This window comes from Rattus rattus, chromosome 11 (assembly GCF_011064425.1).
Source record: "Rattus rattus isolate New Zealand chromosome 11, Rrattus_CSIRO_v1, whole genome shotgun sequence".
NCBI lineage: Eukaryota > Metazoa > Chordata > Mammalia > Rodentia > Muridae > Rattus > Rattus rattus.
The window spans coordinates 73,640,173-73,661,678 of NC_046164.1; the positions used below are offsets into that span (position 1 = coordinate 73,640,173).

The following is a 21,506-nucleotide window of genomic DNA, read 5'->3' on the forward strand; positions in this document are numbered from 1 at the left end:
CTCCTCTCCAAGTGTGTTCTGAGGGTCTGGGCCCATGTGATCATGTCGTACTCTAGAAACCTTGAGCCCTATTGAGGGAGATGAGGACAGGTAAATGGGCAGTTAGGAAATGTCACACAGGAAGACGCTGGACTGCAGATCACATAGCAGAGCTCAGGGTGGGATCAGAGGGAAACAGCTGGCCCAAGCTCAGGTTGAGGACAGGGGCATTCCCAGGGGTTGGAGGACAAAGAGAATTGCCTCTTTGAAGAGTCCTTCAGTGTCATGTGTGACCGTGTGTGTGTGTGTGTGTGTGTGTGTGGGTGAGTCAGGTGAGGATGTGGCAAGTGATCTGGGTGTGATCAACATTCAGGGCCCTTGTGTGACACATATGAAGAAGTTTGGGCTACAAGCTACAGGTGCTGGGGAGCATGGGAGGCTGAGAGGCACAGTGACATAGCAACGTGACTGATTACACTCGGAAAAGGCTCCATTTGGCTCTGGGAGGACAGTGACTAACGTGGGACCACCAGAGGCTGAGATGGCTACTACAGGCCTCCCTGCATGGATCTTGTGGGCTCAGAATAAAAGCAGAGAGAAGGGGGGTCACCTAGGATTTCTGGCCCAGTGTCCAGAGTGGCAGAGAGAAAGGAGGCTAGGGAGGAGCTGGCCTTTGGGCAATTTCTGTTGCTGGGTCAGGTTCAGTCCTGCCTCAGGGACCCTCTAGGCCCTCAGCCCTTTAAAAATAGCCTCAAAGTGGAAGACAGGCAGTCCAGTGACAGTACTCTTGACTATCAGAGGAAAAGAGTAGCTGTTATATCATCTAAAAGTCCAGGACACCGATGGTAATCCCTACCCTCTCTCCCCAGAGCTGCTCTGCTGGGCAGCAGGTGCTAGAGTTCGAGGCCTGCATGGCAGTATTTTGGTTGTTGTACTGGGCAGACCAGAAGACGCTTGGGAAAAGCCAGTGATCAGACCCTGGACAGGGAACGAGAAGTCATACTACCCCAGAGCTGGGAAAGCGGGTCCTGAGCACAAGAACCCTTAACACTACTACCTCTTAGGGATGAGACCCGGACTGCCTACATCCTACAGGCTGTGGAAAGTGCATGGGAAGGGGTGGACAGACAGAAAATCAAGGACATTAAAGACCCATCAAGGGCCAAGGATTCTAATAACGGAGTCACAATGACAGCAGAGCCAGTCGGTGAAATGCCATCATCACAGCTGGAGAACTCGGAGGAGGATGAGGAGGTATGTATCTGGGGGAGCCTGATCCTTTAGACTTCCTAGCCACCTCTTGATAGGTGCGTAGCCATGCTCCCTTACATGTTCTGCCTTTAGGAAAGAGAGTCCTTCCGGATTGGCAGCTTTCAGCGCTGGGGCTGTTTGTCCTACCTCTGTACAAAAGAGACCTCAGCCCTTTTGAAACAAGGTATCTTACTTGGTCCAGGTTAGCCTTGAATTCCCAGCAATCCTCCAGTGTTTACCTCCAACTGCTGGGATTACAAGCATGAAGTACCATGCCCAGCCCTGTTTCCCTCTGTAAAATGAAGAGGGAAGCTTTTGCTTGTGCTGCTCTAGCTCCAGCCTGGGTAAGGCAGAGTTCCTTCCATGACGGCTGAGGGATGCCTGGCCCACCTCCTAGGAGTCACAGGGCTCCACTGAACATGGTGGGAAGCCTTGGATCTGCTGCTGCCTCTCCAGCCTTTCCAAGGTCAGCCATGCCTGTATGGAAGGGCGTCTCCCTGTGTGGTACAGGCATGGGGACCACAGTCTCAGGGCAGGCTGCTCGGTGCTAAACCCATCTGCTTGCCAATTGCATGTCTCATCTCTCTTGTGGTACAACTCTGTACAGAGTTGATTTTCTGGACGTACAGATAGTGCCTGCTTCCGTAGGTTATTGGGGTTCCTGGGGATGCTAGCTATAGGGACACATGTGAGTTAGCTGGTCCTTAGTACCTCGTTAGCAAATGCTAATTCCCATTAGACCCCTTTCTTCCCTGTTTGGGGCCTCAGCAGAGGTCTTTATCATCATCCTGATCACCGGGACTTTCCTAGTGCTGGGTTGAGCCCAGGGTCTTGCTAATGCTGTGCAGGCATTCTACCACTGGGTCTGTCTCCAGCCCTTTATTGTTTTTACTTTCCAATCTCCTTAAAAAGCTTTATAAAGGGCTGGAGAGATGGCTCAGCGGTTAAGAGCACTGGCTGCTCTTCCAGAGGTCCTGAGTTCAATTCCCAGCAACCACATGGTGGCTCACAACCATCTGTAAAGAGATCTGATGCCCTCTTCTGGTGTGTCTGAAGACAGCTACAGTGCACTTATATATAATAAATGAATAAATCTTTAAAAAAAAAAAAAAAAAAGCTTTATAAAATGAAGGCACCTTGGGCGGTATCTGAGATGACGTGTCCTTCCTGAGAAGAGTGTTCCCTAAGGGAGTGTCTCCACACAGCCTCACTGGTAGCTGCTGTTGTCCTTCTAGTCAGTCATCTTGGCAGGGTTGGGCTAGACCTTGATCACTAACACATGATTATCGACGGAGGCCTTTCTGCATGCCAGGCACTCTTCCCTGTGGGTAATGTGCATCTCTTCATTGAACCATTAAAATAACCCTGAGTTAGTGACACTTTGTCCATTTCATCAGGAGGAAGCAGTTCAGAGAGAGAATGTGCAGTGCCCCAAAACAGATAAACAGAGGTAACTCAGCTAGGAAAGCATAGAGCTGATTTCAGTCACTTGGCAAAAGTCCGACAACTAGGGAGAGGCAAGGCCAGGGCCTGTGCTGCCAAATTCAACGCTGTTTGGAGACTCTTACCCCTGTTCCCGCCCAGCTCAGTCCTGTGTCACTCTGGCTCTCTGTTGCAGTGCATGGGTGCAGCAGCTGCCGTGGGCCCCGCCGTGAGTGGTGTGGAACTGGACTCACTCATCTCCCAAGTGAAGGACCTGCTGCCAGACCTTGGGGAGGGCTTTATTCTGGCCTGCCTGGAGCACTACAACTATGATTCAGAGCGGGTTATCAACAACATCCTGGAGGATCGGCTGGCCCCTGAGCTCAGTCAGCTGGACCGAAGCCTAGAAAGGTGGGAGAGACAAATGGGAAGAAGTCCTCAAGGCAGAGATCCCCTGCCTCTTGCTCCTGCCTAGTCTGGGGCTGTTTGCATCTTTTTCACAGCAGTCTCCAACAGTTTGAACCAGTGCCTTCTTTAAAGAAAGCAAACCTGGGGCCCTCAAGGTTCTCAGCACACAGCTGCCTGTCCCTGCCAGATCCTATAGGAGGATTTACCACCCTAGCAGTGTGGCAGAGGACAGTGACACACCCCAGCTCTAGACCTGTGCCATCCTTAGCACATTCCCAGATTCTGAATTAGAACAGCCAAGCCACTCACTTTCTCAGCAATGAACCTCTTGGTTTGGGCCACTGCTATCCCAAAAGCTTCAGGAGACAGCAAGAACAAGGACGCAGGTAGATGGTTTTTTTTTTTTTTTTTTTTTTGGTTTTTTTTTTTCGGAGCTGGGGACCGAACCCAGGGTCTTGCGCTTCCTAGGCAAGCGCACTACCACTGAGCTAAATCCCCAACCCCCAGGTAGATGTTTCTAATGATGTTTGCCAAATGAATGAAGTTGGCTTTGTGCCTTTGGACATATTCCTCGGCCTGTATGTGTTCCATTTTACAAATGACAGTGCTGAAACAGAAGGAGACAGATTACGAGCTGAGGGTATAGCTCAGTGGTGGAGTACAGGCTTAGTTTATGTGAGGTTGTACATTGCATCCCTGGTACCAAAAGCAAGTGCCACTACCCCCAAAATTAAGAGGTTGAATGACCTATAACTCCTGTCTCATAGGACTATCGTGGGCAGTCAATGAGGAGGAGGGCTTTTGTGAAATGGGAAACTGGTATGCATGGTCTGCAGGGAATTGAGGGCGAGGTGTGGCTGCAGGTCCTCGACAGGGCCAGGTTAAGGAGAACCTAATTAAAGGCTCCCCGTTAAAGGACTTAACTCCCGTCCTGGCGCAGCTTTTAACATGGAGTGAACAGTATGATAGGAAGGCACAGTGGGCAGGGGCACAGGCAGATCTTAGCCAGCAGGGCTTTTCAGTTGATTTCTGTGCTGTGGCCCCCAGACAAGTAAAGCCGGACCCCACACCCCTGTTGTCATCGCGTCACAACGTCTTCCAGAACGATGAGTTCGATGTGTTCAGCAGGGACTCAGTAGACCTGAGCCGAGTGCACAAGGGCAGGAGGTAAGTGTGGCGGTTTATGGGCTCTGCGTTCCAGTTCTGGAGGTGTGGGGGAGAAAGCAAGCCCTTCTCAGTGGAACTACCCGTGGGTCTTTCACTAGGAGAATACCACCACTCTTCCTCCTAGTGTTTTTAAAATTTATTTGTATGAATGCTTTCCCTACATGGATGTGCCCATAGATGCACCCAGAAAAGTGCCTAGGACTGGAACTACAGGCAGTTGTGAGCTGCCATGTGGGTGCTGGGAACCGAACCTGGGTCCTCTGCAAGAGCAGCAAGCTCTTAACTGCCGAGCCAGCTCTCCAGCACCTCAGGTCCCTGTGAAGCCTGGCCCTGTGCACTGCCAGCCTACAAGAGCAGGTGCTTTAACAACGTTCTCCAGGTGCAGCCGTGTGCGGGGTGACTGTTAGACACCTCCTTGTAATGGTAAAGGCCAGAGCCAAATCTGTCCCTTGTCCCTCTTATCCTTTGAATGTGGACTGTTAGCTCTGTGGGTGTAGACAGTGCTTCCTAGAACCCACTTTTTGACCTAAGTGTCTCCAGGCTGTGACAAAACAAGAAAAGTCGTAAGTTTTTTCCAAAGATGAACAAAATCTGTTTTAAGGCTTTCTTTTACTTGTAGCTTGGCTTCTTCCTGCTTTCTCAGCATTGCAAAGTCCATTCATGACCTATTCATTAATTCACCAAATATTTGCCCGGTGCTTATGGCCCTGGATTAATTTAGAACTATAGCCGTATGTAGTAGGGAGTACAGACACTGCCTACGTCCATGTGAAAGTTGTATTGTTCAGCTCATGCTAGAGGTGTCAGCTCAGAAAGGAAGGCTCCTCTGAGGAAATGACAGAGCTGAAGGATGTGTCGCGGTGGCTCTGCACACCAGGAGGGAAACTTCCCGGAACAGTGGCTTCAGGGCCAGTGTGAGCATGCTAAAGGTGCCCTGAGCTCTTGAGTGTGACATTTTATAAAGGTTGCCCAAGCTGGGCATGGTCACTCTTGCCTCTGATTCAGACACTAAGGAGAGGGCTTCATGGCTTCCTAGTGAGTTCCATCTCAATCTAAGTGAGACCCTGTCTCAAAAATGAAGGAATAAAGTACTGGGCTTTGGAACTGTTTTTCCTGGGAAGAAACTGAAATCAATGGTGATGGCAGAAAGAATGTCAACCAGGTAAAGAATGGGGGCAGGAAGAGTTAATCATTCTGCTTCAAAGTTCCCTAGCCACATTGACTCGTAGAACCCAGAAATTCGGGGCTTCTGCTCAAGTGCAGCCTGTGCTGTCCCCAACATAGTGTTAGAGGCAGCAGAGTGCAGGAAGGGAAGCGGGCAGTCTGTCTTGTGCCCTGGGGCTGTGTGCTGCCTGAGGAAGCTGTGCCTGAGGCCCTCAGCAGGCCAGGGGCACCCTGAAGCCATCTGGCTGGCTGGACAGGAAGCCTGGCACATTGCCCAATCACTCAGAGTGTGGCTTCCCTGGATCCTTCCCCTCCTCCAGCAGATCCCTCCTGGTAGCTGCTGTGTGGAAGGGTCAAATGGTCTCCAAGACCAGCAGAAAGCACAGGGAGCCTAACTGGCCGGGTCCTCCACATTACTTAGCATCTCTAGACGTAGGTTTTCCCTTTGATGTTCATCTGTAGATTCGCCTGAGTCACTCCTCATCCCCACCCACCCAGTCGTAGGTCACCTGTGAGCATTTGCCAGTGGGTTGCTCTCAGCCCTCAGGGTCATCAGAAGGGCTGAAGCAGCCAGCTGTCCTGAAGGTTATGTCCTAATTCTGTAGCACTCTGGCTGCCAGCAGAGACTGGATGATGGGTGTTTACCAGTCCCACTCTGCTGGGCAGCCCAGGGGCAAGGATTGTAAAGAGGCAAAACCTTCGTTCATGTGTTCAGTATTTATCCACTTAGCAAATATTTATTAAGTGCTTTACTAGCACGAGATCCTGTGTGAGGCACCAGGAAAACAAGGTGAGCAGGGCACTCTGGCTTTGCCAACAAAGGGCAGAGACCGTGGGAAAGACAGATCATCAAACAAGCAGGTGCACTTGGAGTTCAACCTGTCCAGGTCAGGGCGAGGTAGAAGGGCGAGGGCCCTGCGTTCAGGTGGCAGGGGGAGAACTAAGTGGCACACAACACCTCACACCTGTGTACACACATGTGCAGTGACTCTGTTGAATGTGCTTGACAGCGTGGGTAACAAGTGGGGTCTGCACTGTTCTTACAGCTAGAGAGGGGCAGAGGTGAGGCTTGCTTACCCTGTGGTCTTTATTTGGTAACAAGCACAAGGCGGATCTTTTCTGTCTCCTGGGACTCTGGCTTAGGGGTTCTTAGGGGAATATGGGGGAGATTCAGCTATTTGGACTCTGGTTACTAGAAACCATAATGCCAAGAGGGAGTCCAGACCTGCATTCTTGTTTATCTGTATTTGTTTTTAGTGACACTTGTCAAATCCAGGGCCTTGCACATGCCGGGCGAGTGCTTTACCGATGGCCCACATCTGCAGCCCTTATCTCTTTCTTAGAGAACAGCAAAACTTGCCCAGAAGCTTCCACACTCTCCTCATGCGTCATCGCAGAGCTGGGCCAGCCTTTGGCGCTCTGATACGGAGTGTAGAAGTGGATGATCTAACCTGAGTCTCAGCAGCTGGGTCTGGCTCACAACCCAGCACATGGGACACGGGCTTTAGAGCGTGAGGCCAGCCTGGGCTACATCGTGAAGTTTTGTTTCAAAATAAGCAAATAAAAGTAATAATAACAGCAACCACAATGATAATAAAAAGAAGATGGAGTCTGTTAGAAGAATGTCCAGACTAGAGGGCACTTGGACTGACTGTCAAGCACCTTGCCACCCGTATGTCACAGCTAGTGAAGGGAGCCGTGTATATAACGTGGTTCTCTAATGCCTTAGAACTGCTCTGTAGAAACCTGGACGATAACAAGAGTCCCCTCAACAAAGGTTCTATGCAGACTGTCTGCCTCTTGGAGAGTCAGAGAGTACGCTAGCGTGCAGAACGGAAACACAGGAAACCGACTCAGTGTGCGGAGTGCAGCAAACGCAGGCCCTGTCTGTCTTGTGTGTCTTCTTTGTTTTTGTGCTTTTTTCTGAGTTACAGATCGTGTAACTCAGGTACCTTTGAACTCACTCAGTAGCCAAAGCTGCCCTGACCTTGTCCCCTCCCTCCTGTGTCCCATGCACTGCGATGGTGGCATGTGAGGTTAGTGCGCCATTGCGCTCAGGTCCTGCATCATCTCTCTTCATTCCCAGCCCACCTGAGATGAGTGCAGAAAGCAGGAGCTAAGGGGTTCTGTTTGGGGTCAGGGGTCGATGGTTTAAGACAAGGTCTCACTGTGTAGCCCTGGCTGGCCTGGAGCTCACTATGTAGATCAGGCTGACCTGAAACTCAGAAATCCCCCTGACTCTGCTGCCTTAATGCTGGGCTCACCCTCCACCTACCCCCATCTTGTGATTTTTATTATAGATGGCTATGAGACACTATTAGAGTGGTGGGAATTGAACCCTGGCCTTCTACAAGAGCAGCCAGTGCTCTTAACCATCCCCGGCCCCGCCAGTGCTAGCAGGTGTGCACCACCACAGCAAGCATAGAACTATGGTTTAATGGCCAGAGACTTACTATGATCACACAGCTTAGTAAATGTAGAGTCAGGGGACCTGGCCCTTCCTTTAGAAGCTTACGACTCTGGACCAGCTCTCTGCCTTTCTGAGTGCTGTTGCTTCCTCACCTAGAAAAAAGGTGTGTGTGGGGGGGTGCTGTCTCTGTAGGCCATAAGGACCTGTTTGCACTGGGCTTTACAGAATAGGGGTGAGTAGATGAGGAGAGAAAAGAGCTGACGTGTTCCTGGGCTTACTGCCGCTTTGTAAGATTCCAAAGGCAGTCTCTGAAGCCCCTGCTGCCTGTTTCTAGAATCGGGTGAGGCCTGGCCACAGACAGGTCTTTCCTAGCTGCTTGTACTTCTTTTCTCTCCTTGGCTGCAGATCTAGTCAAGAACAAAGTGCAGTGCCCTAGACAGACTGCCCGGGTCCCTGGCCCTGCTGCCTGTTGTGTCCAACGGCCTAGGTCTGGTCCATAGAGGGCAGCTTCTACATCAGGCTCTGCAAAGAGCCGTTTAACTAGAGACTACCCGACACACAAGAACTGCCTCACTGGAGTGAGAGAAATCAGAAGCCTCAGGCAGCTGCCAGTTGATGAGGACACTTGTGGTTCTTAGCCCTTGGCCCAGCTGAGCCATGCACCAGCTTCCTGGATAAGCTTAGACCCCTTTCACTTTTTACCCCTTCCCAACCCGGCAAAGAGAGCCAGTGCAGTGCCAAGGCCACTGTCACAGATCCACAGTCCCAGTCCTGGAGTGGTGTGTTTGCTTGTTTGTAGTTGTTTTAAGACAAGGGCTCTTGTAACCAAAGCTGCCCTGTAGCTGTGGAGAACCTTGAACTCCTGACCCTCTTCCTTCATTCTAGGGTCATAGGCATGTGCCACCATGCCCAGCTATGACTGTGTGTATTTGAGATAGGGATCTCTGTAGCCTAGGCTGCCTTTAACTCTTGCAGTTCTCCTGCTAGGATTGTAGGCATGAGTCACTATTGCCAGCTAAGATTCCTGTTTACCTAAGGTTTTTTTCAGATCTAAATCAAATACAACATCCTTTCTGTCCCATTGTGGGGCTCCTGGTACAATAAATACTCTCCTGCCATGGAGTTTCCTTATTTCTGCCTGCAGACCCACGCTGGGCACCAGAGTCAGGGCTCACTTCAGTCTCTCTCAGACGTGGGCCCACCTCCATTCGGCGTATTTGTGCCTTTCACCCACGGCTCCACTATGAGAGCTGATACATATCTTACCCATTTCTGAATTTCTTCCCTTCTCAGCCTCAGAATGCTACCTAGCACATAGTAGGCCCTTAATAAAGATTGCCACGGGGCAGCAAAACCCTACTGACCACACTGAGGCTACAGTCCCAACCTGTCCCAGGCGCCCAGACAGCCCTACAGACTCAGATGCCTGCTACCCACCCAGTTATTAGAAGGGCTATGCAGAATCTGCATGGCTGTGTGTGTCTTCTGCTACCCACCCAGTTATTAGAAGGGCTATGCAGAATCTGCATGGCTGTGTGTGTCTTCTGCTACCCACCCAGTTATTAGAAGGGCTATGCAGAATCTGCATGGCTGTGTGTGTCTTCTGCTACCCACCCCAGTTATTAGAAGGGCTATGCAGAATCTGCATGGCTGTTGTGTCTTCTTGTTTTGTTGGACCCTCTCCTCGATACATTCCAGAAACCAGATTTCATTGCTAAGCAGAATTTCTTGCTTGGCATCTCTAATTGATTTTCCCCTGCAGGGCTAAAACCACATTCCACAGGCCCGTGTATGTGGCTGACAAGCCAAGTTTCTCTACAGGTTTGCAAAGCCATGGTCAAGAGACCTGAGACCCTGCTGACACTGATGTACCCTTCAGTGTGAGCCGGGTGTGTCCCCTCCCCCTTCACTGCACCCATCTGTCCTCACGTATGGCGGTTGGACTACCAGACTTTCCTCCTCCCACGGTGCTCTCGGAAGCTGCACTGTAGAACAAGATTTAGGAGCTGCCATAGTGAAGGGGGTGAGAGGAAGAAGACAGACCCCTCTTGCCTTGCCCAAGACACCGTGGGTCTTTCCTGGGCCTAGTACAAAACTGTTGTAGCCTCAGCGTGACCCAAGGTACAACAAAGAGAACCCAGCCTCTCTCTGGGCCTTTTGCCTGCCACAGTCTTCCTGACCTGATGGTGTCCTCCCTCTCTCCCTGCTGTCCTTGGCTCCAGGAAGGAGGAGACCGTGAGGAGCCTGGTGAATGACAAGCAGGCTGTGGTGGCACAGTGGCAGCGCTACCAGAAGTACAGTGTGGTAGTGGAGGAGGTAGGCTCCCAGCCTGGGCCTCTGCTGGGTGTGGGAAATCCAGCCGTCCGCCCTGCTTCTCTGACCCACAAGTGTGCTGTTGTAGGTCCCACTGCAGCCAGGAGAATACCAGGCTGATGACTATGAGGACGAGTATGATGACACATACGATGGCAACCAGGTGGGCGCCAACGATGCCGACTCTGATGACGAGCTCATCAGCCGCAGGTGAGCTGTAAGGCGGACTACCCGGGAAGGGCAAAGATGGCCAGGACCCAAGCCCAGCGGGCTGCCCAACCCCACCGCCACCCCCAGCTCCCGCTCCTTCAACTCAGCCCACACTGAATCAGGAAGCGTTTATTTGGTCTCGGCAAGTCATTTTGCAAGTTCTTTAGGAAGCACAGAACATTTTCCTCAGCAGAATCTTGTAGAGATTCCCCTTTTGCAGATCAAAGCAGGACTTCCTGATGAACGCAGACTGGAGATCCCTAGGGCTCAGGCTCAGCCCCCTGTCCTCTCCACAGCAGGCTATGGGACCTTTCTTTGAAGAATCTGGGAACTAAAGAGGGCTCGAAAAGCCCTGTGGGGTCCCTAGCTTCCCAAGCAGGGCCTCCCCAGCCTTCTCCCTGAGGCAGGAGGCTACTCTCCAAGTAGACTCAGTCTTTGATCTTTCTCTCTTTTCCAACCCTCAGGCCCTTCACCATCCCTCAGGTGCTGAGAACCAAAATGCCTGTGGAAGGGCAGGAGGAGGAGTGTGATGAAGAGGACGAGGTTGAAGAGGAGGCCCCCAAGGTATGTCCTAGGCAGATGGCAGATAAAAGAAGGGCAGTCTGAAGGGCAAATTAGAAGCTCTGGGCCTCCCTTCTCTCTGCTTCTGACCCTGGAGCCCTAACACAACTGCTGGTTTGGGGAGGGTCCTTTTAAGTACAGACCATTTGGAGAGCTGCTGGCTTTGATCTCACCTCCACTGCCCAGGGGTCTCTCAGGGGACAAATTAGAGCCTGGGTCCGTGAGCAGCTGAGCTCATTAGGTGTTACACAGTCTAGGAAAAGGAAGGCAGCTATTGGCTGTGGGGCCCAGATGGCAGTTCTTAAAAATCAGAAAAGACTTGGTTTAGAGGCCTGAGGCTCTGGAACCAGCTAGATCCTGTGGGTCTGAAAAATCAGTTTTAGCAGCTAAACTTTTTCTGCTGCTGCAATCTTAACTTGAAACTCAACATAGAGAACAGATGAAGTGATCTTGCTCCAGCTGAGGCAGTAGCCAAGCACTCTGCAGTCCTTAGCAGCCCAACAGGGAACAAACTGGGATGTTTACCTGGCTGTGTAGAGGGCCTGGCGGGAAGTGGCCTGACTGTTGAGAAGAGCACGCCCTGCCACCGGGAGCCCTCTACTGCCACACCTCCTCTTTGCCCACCCTGGGCTTAATCCATAGTTAATATGACGCCACCATCTTTCCACGTCACTAGTTCTAGTCCTTTGGAAGTTTTTGTTGTTGTCTGTTTTTAAGATACGTTCTCTGTCAGAGCCTGCTGGTTTCCTGAGGTCCCAGCTTTCCCCTGTACAGGCCCTCAACGTGGACTCTGGGCATAGAGAGCTCTAGAGCAGCTCTCTCACAGCCCCTGCTGTGGCACCAGAGTGAGGCCTGACCTCCCGGAGTCTCGGGACAAGCATGCCTCCAAGGGCCTCACTTGGCTTCCTGGCCCTTTGTGTCCTTTCCCGTTAGCCTCTCAGCCAACACCGCACTCCCATGTTGTACCCCCTGAGGGCCTCTCACCCCAACAGCCTACCCCACATCCCTCCAGCTCCTTCCTTAAAGGAAGCTTCAGATGGTGACCAGCTCCATCCCAAGTGCCTACCCTGTTGCAGTCCATACTCCCTGTGGGCACATCAGGATCCCTTCCGGCATGGCCCCACACAGCCTAGGGGAAGGGACGCTCTTCCCTTTCCTGAAATGCTGTCTTCTCTTCCTTCCACAGCCAGACCATTTCATTCAGGATCCTGCAGTGCTGAGGGAAAGGGCTGAAGCTAGGCGTATAGCCTTCCTCGCCAGGAAAGGGTAAGCATTGGAGGGGCTAATTCACCTGGAGGAGACCCATCAGGAGAGCCATGCGGGAAACCATGGGCCATTTGGGGTAGTTCCTTAGCTACCATCTGGTTCTAGGAAGTAACTATTAATACAGTATCATCCTCCCTGCTGGCCCGGAGACAATAAATAACTTAGCAAAGGTCACACAGCATTAAGGGGACCTAAAGATGAAGTATGTGCCTGTAGTCTCAGCCACGCGGGCTGAAACGAGAATCATTTGATACCAGGATTTCAAAACCAGTGTGGGTAATGTCGCACATGAATACAGCCCAGATCACAGTGTGTGCTCAATGTGAGCTGTGATCCATCCCAGTATGCACATGGCAAAGGCAAATGTGTCTCTGGGTCAGAGGGCACGTGGTGAGCGCCTGGCCAAAAACAAGGAAGTAAAGGGCTGAGCCCAGGTGGGTCAGCTTCACATTTACCACTCATGATCAGTGCTGACAGACAGTGTGAGTCTGTCTGTCCCTCGGCATTGGAGTGCATGCACGGCTATCTCATAGGAGCAGGCGCATAGCACACCTTAGTGCCATAGCGTCATGGTAGACCCTGGGCACTGAGCTAAGCCCCAGGAAGCACAAGTCTGTCGAGAGGGTCTTTATCAGGGCCCCCGACACGACTTTCAGACTCCCTCTTTTTCTTAATGGAGAAACTGGCCAAATGGGCCAAGGGTAAATGCAACCTAGGCTCTGGGTATAGGTGAGATCTCCCCAAGAGACGTTTGATTTCATTCTGAAGGTCACAGGGAGTCACAGGTTGTAGGTCAGAGAGCAAAGCTATTCTGACTTCTTCCATTCAGCCCCTTGACAGTAATGCACTGAGCAGACCCCAGAGACTGACCCTCGGTCAGCTCTGTAAGCACATGTGGCCATTGGGGACCACTAAGTTAGGACCTGACACATAAAATATGAGCACTGCCTATTTGGGGCGCAGGGTGGGGGGTGTCTGTGTGACAGAGGGAAGGAACCTACCATTCAGCCCATCTGGAGGTGAGGCTCAGGAGAAAATCAGGCTTGGGCCTGGGTTCTGTTTCCCTTCCTATCTAGACTGGCCAGGGTGTGTCCTCAGTGGAAGCCGTGGGCATGGGCTATGGGGTCTTCCAGTCAGAGCCTCTTCCAGCAGATCTCTCTCCATCATGGACGTTACTCCCTTAGGTATCGACCTGAGAACTCCACTGCAGTGGCAGGTGGCCCCCGGGGCCATGGGCAAAGCCGAGAAACAACCCAGGAGCGCAGGAAGAAAGAGGCCAACAAGGCAGCCAGAGCCAACCACAGCCGTAGAACCATGGCTGACCGAAAGAGAAACAAAGGCATGATCCCATCCTGAGGCCACAAGCTGCCTGGACCAGGGAGGCCCCTCAAGACCACCATCACACCTCACCTACCAGCCAGCCGTGAGCGCCTTCTTGTCAAACACACAGTGCCTTATCCCTTGGCGGGAACCTAGTGCCATCGAGCAGGCTCTCTCCCAGCTGTGCTGGTGGGAAGGATGGGGCTGCAGAACCAAAGTGTCTCTCATCTCGGGCAGCAAGGCACCACCTCCAGAGGTCCCGGACGGCAGGAGACCTGTATATTCAGAAGCAACGAAAGGCCCATGAATAAAGTTTCTGACCTTCCAACAGTGCTCCGTGACATGCTCCAGCCTTCTCCCTCTGTCCTTCCTCCGGGACACCAACACCTAAAAGACAAGAAGGCAGTGTCCCGTGCTCTGTTGACTTTCTATGCTGGCCCGCTTGGGTCACCTCCTACTGCTGTTCTTCCTTGCTGTGTGTGTGACCTCTGTGCCTGTGAAGGAAGTGGCCAGTGTGAGGCCTGACGTCCCTTCTGTTGTTACCTCCTGTGCCTCCTCCTCAGGGGGTAGCTACTCTTGTCAGTTACAGGACACATGAGGGGAGTGGGATGTGGGAGCTGAGAGTGTTTTTAGGCCACAGGAAGGAAGTGACAGAGCAGGTCTTAGAAGCTGTCGACCCCTGGCAGTATAGGCTCTAGATCCATGTAGATTATGTCAACCCCCATGTCACAACTGGCACAAGGACACTTGGCCAGCTTCAGAGTGTCATAGTTATAAATGTACTATTAGCCACCACCCTCCCAATGTAGAGACTGCAAGCCGCTAGAAAGTGAAGGTATTGCTGCCAAACCCTGTTGAAGCGAGGACTAGGCTGGCTTCCAGAGCCCTTTCCTCGTGTGGCCCACTCTGCAGTGGGAATCAGCTAACAGGTCTCCTGGGCTTAACTGCTGTGCAGGGGATTGACAGTGGGGTCCTTGCTGGGCTGATCCTGATCCAGCAGGGCCTGGAATCTTACCAACAGATCTTTTAGACGCCAGGGACATTGATTTGCTTGTAGTTAGGGCCAGCAGGCAGACAGGTACTTGATGGATTGTTTTATTAGGCCAGCCTGCGCAAGTGGAACCAAATGCCATCCCTCCGTGCCTGGCTGGCCTCTGGGAGCATTTGAGATACAGAGCAGGTACAGGGTGGGATGGATCCTGCCCTAGGGCTGCTGAATTAGCTGAGATCTGGCAGTTAGCCATACTGACAGACAGCAGGAAAACTGTTTCCTCCTAGACGCACTTACCAGTGGCACAGTCCTGTCTCTTCTCCCTGACTAAACTCAGACCAAGCTGCAGTGTCTGATGCAAGGCAAGTGGGCTTGGGAGCTCCTGGCCTGCGTCTGCCTTGCCTGCTGCTCTTCCTTGGAGCAGCCACATCTGCTCTGGGCTGTCTGATCCTTCAGCCACCCAGAGGACACCCATGTTTCCCAGGAGCAGTCTGGCTGAAAGGACTTCGCCGTCTCCTGTTTCCTTGCACACTGGGCCAGAGCAAACATACTGCCCCTGAGGAGCCGCTGCTGTGTCTTTCATCCCTCCAGGACACCCTTTCAGGCGAACCAGTGCGAGCTTTCCCGTTATCCCGTTCCTTCAGCCTCAGCGTTGGTGAAGTCCTGAAGGATGAATTCTGAGGCTGTTGCTCAGTAGGAGAACACTTGCCTGATATGCACAAGGCTTAGGTTTGTCCCTGGACTATTTACATAAAGGAAGTCCCCAAGGGATTCCAAATTTAAGATTAGCAGCCCAAGAGTTTTGGATGGGTGAACCATTTGGTCCCTAGACCCACACCCCTGCCAGCCTATGCGGGTATTTTCCAAGTGCCTTTTCTGTGCCCTACAGAAAATGTGACAGTCATAGATGTTTCTGGAGAAACTTTTTTATTTATTTATTTTTTTGAGAAGGGTTTCTCTGTGTCATAGCCCTGGCTGTCCTGGATTTTGTAGACTAGCTTAGCCTCCAACTCACAGAGATCCACCTGCCTCTGCTGGGATTAAAGGCATGCACCACCACTCTTGGCCCTGAGGAAACTTAAAATCTTGTACCTCTAAAAGGATACCAGACCCAAGTGTCATCATACCACGTCTATGAATGGTCAGCCACCAGAGCTTTTGTGCTCCAGTGAGACAGAACCGGAAATGGATTATAAGAGACCTAAGAGCCTGTAGAGAGGGGCAGAGCAGGCAGTCTGCCCATGGTGTCTTAGTAGTGGATGCATGTCCTTGTAATGATGCCCCAGCTGAGGCTGCAGGAGGAAACAGTTGGCCCAAGCCTGCATGTCACTGCCCTACCAGGAGGTCAGATTCAGTAACAGTGCCGAGAAACAAAACCAGAGTTAGACGTGGTGGCACACACTTATTTCTTGGGAGGTAAAGACAGTTCAAGGATAGCCCAAGCTGTATGAGACCCTGTCTGTAAATAAAGAGAAACCAAATCTCTCTGAAGAACAAACCTAGAGGCAGAATGCGTGAACGTAGTGTAAGGCCTTGTTTGTGAGAACGTTAAAGCTCCTTTTTGCACACAGACCAAGTGTGGCAGGAACTGCATGCGTGATGGTGGTGGGAGGACCATGGTCCCTGCTGTTGGCAATAAACAGGTTTCTGGAGTCTCACTCGCGCCAGTTTCCTGTGTGTTTCCCTGCAGTCCTTGCTGTAATCTTGCAGTGTCAAACCAGGTGAGAAGACTGAGGTAGAGAGGCCCAAGGTCATATAGTGCGAGACCACAGTTAGGATCAGTCCCAGGGGTGGCTCCTGAAGCCTGACTCTTCAAGCCACGTGCCATACTATCTCTCCCCACTGCAATCAAGGAAGACAGGCTAGTACTTACATCACAGGGTGCTTGGACACACTAGGCTGCTGGAATTCCCAAGAACATGGGATACAGTCCCACAGAGCTAGAACTGGGTTACCCTCTCCCTCCCCCTCTCTCCCTCTTCCTTTCCCCTTTCCCCTCCCAGCCTCATCCCTCCCCCTCCCTCTCTGCTCTGTCTACACTTCCAAGACGTTTGTCTAGTCTACTGTTCAGCCTACTGAAAATGCTTTCAAGAACTTTTTAAAACCTTTCTTTAGTTGTGTGTGTGTGTGTGAGTTTATATGTACCACATGTGTGCAGGTGCCTGTGCAGACCAGAGGAAGCTGGATCCCCTGGACTGGAGTTAAATGCCATTATGAGCTCCCTGACGTGGGTGCTGGCAGATGGATCTGGGTCATCTGCAAGAGCAGTGCGCATTCCTAACCTCCGACCATCTCTCCAGGTCCTTATGTTGTCTTGGGAGACAGGATCAAATTTAAGATCCTCCTGCCTCAGCCTCCTGCATGCTAGGATTGTAGGCATGAAACCTCTCCTTAGAAGGAGAAAAGGTTGTTGTGTCCTGATCAGAGTCTGAATGGCACTGAAGCCTGGGAGAGCTCTGACCACAAGCTCAGCCTGTCCCAGGGACCAGCCCCAAATAGCCAACATCCATCCACTACGGAGAAGCCAAGAGTGGAGACAAGCACGTCTGTTAGAGCATGCCCCTCTTAGTGTCAGCATGTGTGCATAAGGCCCACCTCTGCGCTCCTGGATGTCACAGTACAAAGGGCACATTGGACATTAAGTGAAATATGTTGGAGAAGCAGAAAGAGCTAAGAGCAGAAAGACTGGAGAAGCCAAGGCTGTGTCTTGCGCAGCAGCAAGAGTCACCTGAGACCATGGGGCTCAGCACAGCTTGGCTCACAGTGGTGGGGGATACAGAGAGGAGTCAGGCTGCAGGAGAGCACTGAAGAGGAAGAAGAGGCTCGGGTAAACAAGGTAGGCTGGAACAACCCCTCCTTTAACTTTCTAGAAGGAGCCAGGGTTCCAGGGACCCATGGGAGGAAGGGTGGGCTGGGATCCGTAACCAGCTGCTAAGCCAGCCCTGACCTCCCCTCTTACCAAGACTCTTGGATACATAGCAACAAGAGGGTCCTGGCAGAAGCCAATGGTGGTCGCTGCAGCTCTGCAGCCCTGACCCAGGTTGAAAAGTTGATTCTGGGACCGGAGCAATAGCTTGGCAGTCAAAAGCGCTGGCTGTTCTAAAGGACCCTGGTTCAATCTCTGATGCCCCTGTGGTGGGGCTCTGCAACTCCAGTCTCGAGGCTCAGAAGCCCTCTCTGGCCTCCGATGTGCACTGCATATGTGGGGTGCATGTGCACAGACATACATGCAGGCAAAATACCTACACGGTGTTTTTTTAAAGATTGGTGCAGGGGTTGGGGATTTAGCTCAGCGGTAGGGCGCTTGCCTAGCAAGCGCAAGGCCCTGGGTTCGGTCCCCAGCTCCGAAAAAAAAAAAAGATTGGTGCAGGTGACAGGACCTTCTGCTTACCTGTGTTATGAGCAGGATGTGAGGGAGCGATAAGTCCCCAAAACAGCCAGGAGAGTTTTGCCTTCATATCACACAGAAAAAATTCTCTACCACCACCGAGTGAGAGGGTTTTACCCAGGTAAGCCCTCAGCTTATTAAACCCCCAGCAGACCCCGTGTCTTCCCCTGCACCCCTTGCAAGTTGTGAGGATTTGAGTTGAATTTCTGTGGGGCTCTCCCAGACAATTTCCATCCGTTTACTTGCTGTGGTCAGAATGACTAAAATGACAGGCACTAAGTTCTGGTTTTCCAAAAAAGGACGTTATGACACCAATTTTTCCCAGCTACAAGACACTCACCACCCATCACTGTGACACGTCCGTTAAAGTGTTCTGCCATTCCAAGGAGGTAATTATGGCTCCCCACCCCCACCCCTCCATAACAAGAGCCAAACACAAAAGGAGCCTCCTGGTTGCTGAACCCTGATTCCTGACGACTCCAGCATGGTCTTTTTAACGTTTACGCACAGGCTCAGTCCTGTTCCCCTCTCACATTCTGGTTCACTTGCTTCTTTCACTCGGTTTCACTGGTTCTTTTACTCGGATTCTCAGGCCTGCTCATACCTGTTCTTTTTAATGCTAATGCGTCTACAAAGGAGGATGGGCGTGGGGGAGGTCAAAAGGGCAGTGGACTGAAGGCCGGGGGCCAAGAGGTGGAGAGGTGGACTCGCTGGTAAGGTGGATGCTGCCTAAACATAAAACCTGAGTTCTGGTCCCCAGCGCCCAAGTAGAAGCAATAGGCCAGGGGTGATGGCACACACCTTTAGTCCCAGCACTTAGGAGACAGACTGTTAGATCTCTGTGAGTTCGAGGCCAGCCTCATTTACACAGCAAATTCAAGTAGCCACAGCAGCAGCCCAATCCTCTCCTTAAGGATGCAAAGTGGCCAAGGCAGAATTCAGAGGGGTGAGTCAGCCTCCAAAGTCTATACCCGCAACCCCTGAGCTTCCTGTTTCTCTCTAGTTGGCACCTGAGATGGGAAATCAAAAGTATTTGCTTAACATGGGTTAGGGGGGTTCGTTACCTCCTTGATTCTAAATACTGTTCTAATGCTGATTCAATTTATAATCAAAATCATTCTGTGAACAGAGGGCCAGAGGAAGGGGAAAGCGGGAAGCTGGGCAGGATACAGTTTTACAGTTTCCACTTTACCACAGCCTGGAGGGAGGGGGTCTCCTAGGAAGGCCCAGTTGGAAAGGAAGGTTTCATTAAGCAATCAGACATCACATGGAATCGCTGCCAGAGGCTGGCTGGTCTCGGCCACTGCCGCTGGAGGCCTGCCCAAGAAGGAGCCGGATCTGTGCAGACACCAAGGACAGGGAAGTGAAGGGGATTCAGTTGCTCAGGGTAAGATGAGGGCTGCCCAGGAATGCCTGAGGTTTACCTAGTGTTGGAGATGCAAGATTGCCAGGTAACACAGGCGACGATCAAGAGAACATGATCAGGCCTCCAAGGTCACAGCACACAGGAGACACTTAGAGGATTCAGCTGCATAGTCCCCACAGCTCTCGGCCCTCACCCAGTGGATCGAATATGCTAATTCATGCTGCTCCCTGGAGACTTGGCAAGGAGCCCCCGTTTAATTTTTTTTAAATCTGTTTGGACTTTTTTATAAGTGTTTCTGCTTGCATGTGTGTCTGTGCACCCCACGTATACCTGGTACCCACAGAGGCCAAGAGAGGACGTTGCATCCCTTGGAACTGGAGTTACAGATGTTTGTGACGCACCGTGTGGCTGCGTCCTCCGCAAGAGCAGTAAGAGTTCTTAATGGCTAAGCCGTCTCTCCATCCTGTGTCTGTTAATTTCTTGGCTATTACAATATAGCGAAGAGGCCAACCTGGTAGGCCTGTGCTAGGCACACCATAAACACTGTGGCATCGCTGCCCTACCACTGTGGGAGGGGCAATGCAGTCCTTAAGGTTCCACCTCCCACGTGAGAGGAAACAGGCCTCAAAAGGGAAGCCGTCTGCCAGGTCTCCCAGATGGAGACTAGAAAGGCTAGGGTTTGGTTTTTGTTTTTGGAACGTGTGTGTGTGTGTGTGTGTGTGTGTGTGCGCACGCGCGCACACTTGTATACACATACGAACATGCTTATGTGAAGATCAGAGGACAACTTTCAAGAGTAGGTATAAAATGAATTATTTTTAATATAAGTGTAAGCAGTGAATTAATTCAGCAGCTATATTTCTCATGCTAGTCCCCAATAATCACACAGAGAAACCAAGATTTATTTCAAGCTAACACCTCAATAGCTGAGCAGCTAAATGATCTGAAACCACCCTTTGCTAATCTGGCTGCCTCCCAGCCTTGAATCATGAGACTTGGTATTATTGATCAGACTCTCGGCCTTCAGATGTTTATTCGCATGGTGTCTTCCTGGACCCTCTCATCCTCAGATTCATCACATCTGAATCTCCCTCCCTCACACCTCACACCTCTCACCTCTCTCTCTCTCTCTCCCTCTCTCTCTCTCTCTCTCTCTCTCTCTCTCTCTCTCTCTCTCTCTCTCTCTCTCTCTCTCTCTCTCTCTCTCTCTCCCCTTCCCCTGGCCGGCAGATGTCCCACCTATTCTCTCTTCTGCCCAGCCATTGGGTGATCAGCATTTACCTCAAGGCAGAGAATAAATGGTAAGAATTGTTTACATAAACCTGAGACTGGAGATTCTTGATATACGTATTACAGTGCTGTGTCTGGATTGAAACAAGATTTGAGGGTACAGAAGTCAGCATTTAATAGCACAAGGATAACCTTACAATGAACGCACATTATGCCTACAGGTTGGTTTTCTCCCCTACTGAGGTGGGGTCTTTCTTCTTGCCTCTGCCTTGGAGAGTTCTCCAGGCTGGCTGGCTTCAGGCCGCCTGCCTCTCCTGTCCCTTCTTCCACCTTGCTGTACGAGTGCTGTTACCACACTCGGGGTTCACCACATCCGTCTTTTTTCTTTACTTTTATGTATGTGAATTTTTGGCTGTATGTATGTCTGTGCACCACATCATACATGCTGGTCCCCAAAGAGACCAGAAGAGAGCATCGGATCCCCTGGGATTGGAGTGATAGATGGTTATGAGCTGGGTTATGAGGTGGGACTTGAACTTGGGTCTTCTGGAGAAGAATAGCTAGTGCTTCCAATGGCTGAGCTGTATCTCCTCTAGTCCCCTACATCTAGCTTTGTACGTGACTTCTGAGATTGAATTTGAATCACAGGTTTGTGTGGCCAGCGCTCGTACCTGCTAAGCCAATTCTCTGGTCTTCAGGGATCTTAATTCAGCCACTCCCTGTTCCCATAACCTATGACCAGGCCCAGGCTGCTCAGCTCAGCAAGGGTTTACGGGTTCCCAAGACAGGTTCGAGGAAGCCTGGATCTACACACGCTAAAGAGTAGGAATCTTGCAGGCAGTGGGCAGCCTCGGAAAGTATTTGAGCTCAAGAGTTGACCAGGGAATATCAATCACAAGGATGTAAGGGTCCAGAACAGTCTGAGCAGATTCTTTGCAAGAGTCTGGAAACAACGCGAGGACAGGAAACAGCAGGAAGGCTGACAGCGCGGGCTACCAGCTGAGCGGCTCCTAGCCAGCACTGTCTACTCACCATCATTGCTTTGCCCTTGGAGCCAGCT

General features: G+C 51.4%; 1 protein-coding gene across 1 annotated transcript in view; it reads left to right on the top strand.

Moving 5' to 3' along the window:
• Positions 1–16,120, top strand: part of Ascc2 (activating signal cointegrator 1 complex subunit 2) — a 44,983-nt gene extending 28,863 nt beyond the window's left edge. Inside the window, exons 13-20 of the mRNA XM_032916108.1 lie at positions 1,044–1,233; positions 2,849–3,063; positions 4,108–4,227; positions 10,024–10,117; positions 10,203–10,324; positions 10,789–10,888; positions 12,072–12,151; positions 13,336–16,120. Coding sequence (XP_032771999.1) covers positions 1,044–1,233; positions 2,849–3,063; positions 4,108–4,227; positions 10,024–10,117; positions 10,203–10,324; positions 10,789–10,888; positions 12,072–12,151; positions 13,336–13,507 — 1,093 coding nt within the window. The 3' untranslated portion in view covers positions 13,508–16,120. The remainder of the gene's footprint in view (positions 1–1,043; positions 1,234–2,848; positions 3,064–4,107; positions 4,228–10,023; positions 10,118–10,202; positions 10,325–10,788; positions 10,889–12,071; positions 12,152–13,335) is intronic.
• Positions 16,121–21,506: the final 5,386 nt, after the last annotated feature.